Here is a 2,603-nt window from a genome sequence, read left to right on the forward strand (position 1 = left end):
ACAGTCGGTTTTGGTGCATGAAAAACCGGTTTCGTATTCTTTGTTTGTTGCTTTCTCAATATCAATTCCCCTCCAAGGCGGTTTCATTGAAACAGGGTACCGATACCCAGGTCGACATGGACACGAGTAGCCTCCTCGCTTGAAACCCATTGCTGGAACATGTTTACACTGATAACGAGACAAAAGTAAAAAATCATTTGGATTTAATGATGCATTTTATGTTGTTTAATATCACAATGTTAATATTAGCATCTCCATAATGATGCATGTGTATGTGTATGTGTGTATATCTTCATCTGGTGTTTTGAATTATCTAACCTTCTGTCTACCAATGAGTCCAATGGACCCATTTCAGTTTTTTCTGTTGCTTTTTCCTACTGTTTATATTATTTGATTCTGCTGATTTCTGGTGACTCTTATTTTTTCTTGACTCTCTTTTATTTGCCAAATGGGAAATTTCCCGCATGTTTATAAAAGCTAGAAAATTTCACTTTATACATTAATTACCGTATGGGTCCATTGGACCCTCGAATTAAATTCGATAGACAAGAAGTTTGGCATTCTAATCGTCTTACTCAAGTAGCAGTAAGAACTTCATCTTGCAATTATTGTGCAACAAGACTGTGGACCATTCCGTTTTGCTAAAAGGTCTTGCGATAGCATTGAAACATGCTTTACTATTTTTATACGCCAGAATCTTCTTGTGGTAATTCGTAAATTGAGAAATGTTGAAGGTGAGGTTGTTTACAAAAAAAATGGAAGGAAATTGATCACTCTGATCTAAAGAAATTTATTGGATTCATTATTCTTTTAGGTGTTTATAAATCTAAACATGAAAATGTCACACAGTTATGGAGTCAAGAGGATGGCCACCCAATATTCAGCAAAAAAAAATGAGCCGGGGAAGACTTCAACAGATTTTACAAGTATTGTGTTTTGATGATGCTAGTGCAAGAAAGAAAAAAGAGAAGTGATGATAAATCGGCGTCCATAAGAGAAGTATTTGAAATGTGGAATCAGAATTTGCAAGATGGATATGTTCCAACTTCATACATGACAGTTGATGAACAAATAGTTTCATTCAGAGGGCGCTACCGATTCCGGGTCTATATTACTTCAAAACCAGGGAAGTATGGAATTAACATTTGAGTAATATTCAATAGTGAAACATCTTATTCCTGGAAAATGCAAATCTACACTGGAAAAGACCCAGTAAAAGGGAGAGAGATAAATCAAGGTTCAAGAGTTGTTGAAGACCTATTAAAAGAACTTGAAAATACTGGTCGCAATAAAACTTGTGATAATTTTTTTTACAAGGATTGGCTCGAAAGCTGCTTAGATAGAAAACTACTTTAGTCGGAGCAATTAGAAAGAACAGAGTTGAACTTCCACGTGCTTTCACAAATGGAAAAGAAAGAGAAACCAACAGCACAATATTTGGATTTCAAAAGGATTCTATGATCCTATCTTATTGTCCCAAGAAAAATTATGTAGTCACACTTATGAGTACAATGCACTCTCAGCCTTCAACTGATTCAAAAAGTGCTGAAAAGAAACCTGAAGTTATAACATGTTACAACAAAACAAAAGGAGGAGCAGATACCCTAGATAAGATGGTAAGGACATACACTTGCAAAAGAATGACTCGAAGATGGCCTATGGTTATATTCTTCAACATGATTGATATAAGTGCAGTGAATGCTTTCATTGTTGCTAAACAGCTTCACATACAAATTTTCAAGGATAAAAGAAGACAGTTCCTAATTCAGTTAGGAAAGGAACTTGCTAGAGTTAATGCCAAACAAGAACATGACAAACAATCTTCTAGTTCCGCTAACATTTCTCAACCAAACAAGAAAAGAAGACGATTTTCAACCTCATTTGAGATTCCTCAGACAAAGTAAAAAAGATGTTCTTTGTGTGGCCTAAAAAAAGACAGGAAAACTCGTACTACATGTAAGAGTTGTAATAGCCATGTTTGCAAAGAGTTTTCCAATATTGTCTGCATTCACTGCCATGAAGAGCTGTAATTCTTTATTTTTGTAATTTTTAAAAGTATAATATATTCTGTAAACGGTATTTTCTTTATTAAAATTTGTGAGAAACAGCAATTCTTCATTCACCTGATAGCATATATAATGTAGCTAAGAAATAGAGGCAGTTTGAATAAAATTTAATTAAAAGAAAAATATTGGGTTCATTGGACCTAGTTGGTAATTAGTGACATACTTTTTCTCTGATAGACCAAGGGTTAAAGGGTCTCGTTAGCAAAACCATTAATCTCACTCTTTCTATGTCTCTCTCTCTTGTCACTCTCTCCTATACAAACACACACCCAATCTGTCCAACTATATATATATATATAATCTCTTTACTTACTTGTTTCTGTCATTTGACTGCGGCCATGCTGGAGCACCGCCTTTAGTCGAGCAACTCGACCCCAGGACTTATTCTTTGTAAGCCTAGTACTTATTCTATCGGTCTCTTTTGCCGAACCGCTAAGTTACAGGGACGTAAACACACCAGCATCGGTTGTCAAGCGAAGTTGGGGGAAAAAACACATGCACACACATACGTATATATATATATATATATATATATAT

At 35.1% G+C, this 2,603-nt stretch overlaps 1 protein-coding gene across 1 annotated transcript in view; it reads right to left on the reverse strand.

Annotated features, from left to right (window-relative positions):
• LOC106882646 (uncharacterized) overlaps positions 1 to 2,603 on the reverse strand; it is a 58,039-nt gene that overhangs the window by 8,493 nt on the left and 46,943 nt on the right. Inside the window, exon 4 of the mRNA XM_014933390.2 lies at positions 3 to 168. Within this exon, the coding sequence (XP_014788876.1) occupies positions 3 to 168 (166 nt within the window). The remainder of the gene's footprint in view (positions 1 to 2; positions 169 to 2,603) is intronic.

Source organism: Octopus bimaculoides, chromosome 1, assembly GCF_001194135.2.
Source record: "Octopus bimaculoides isolate UCB-OBI-ISO-001 chromosome 1, ASM119413v2, whole genome shotgun sequence".
In the NCBI taxonomy this organism is placed as follows: Eukaryota; Metazoa; Mollusca; class Cephalopoda; order Octopoda; family Octopodidae; genus Octopus; species Octopus bimaculoides.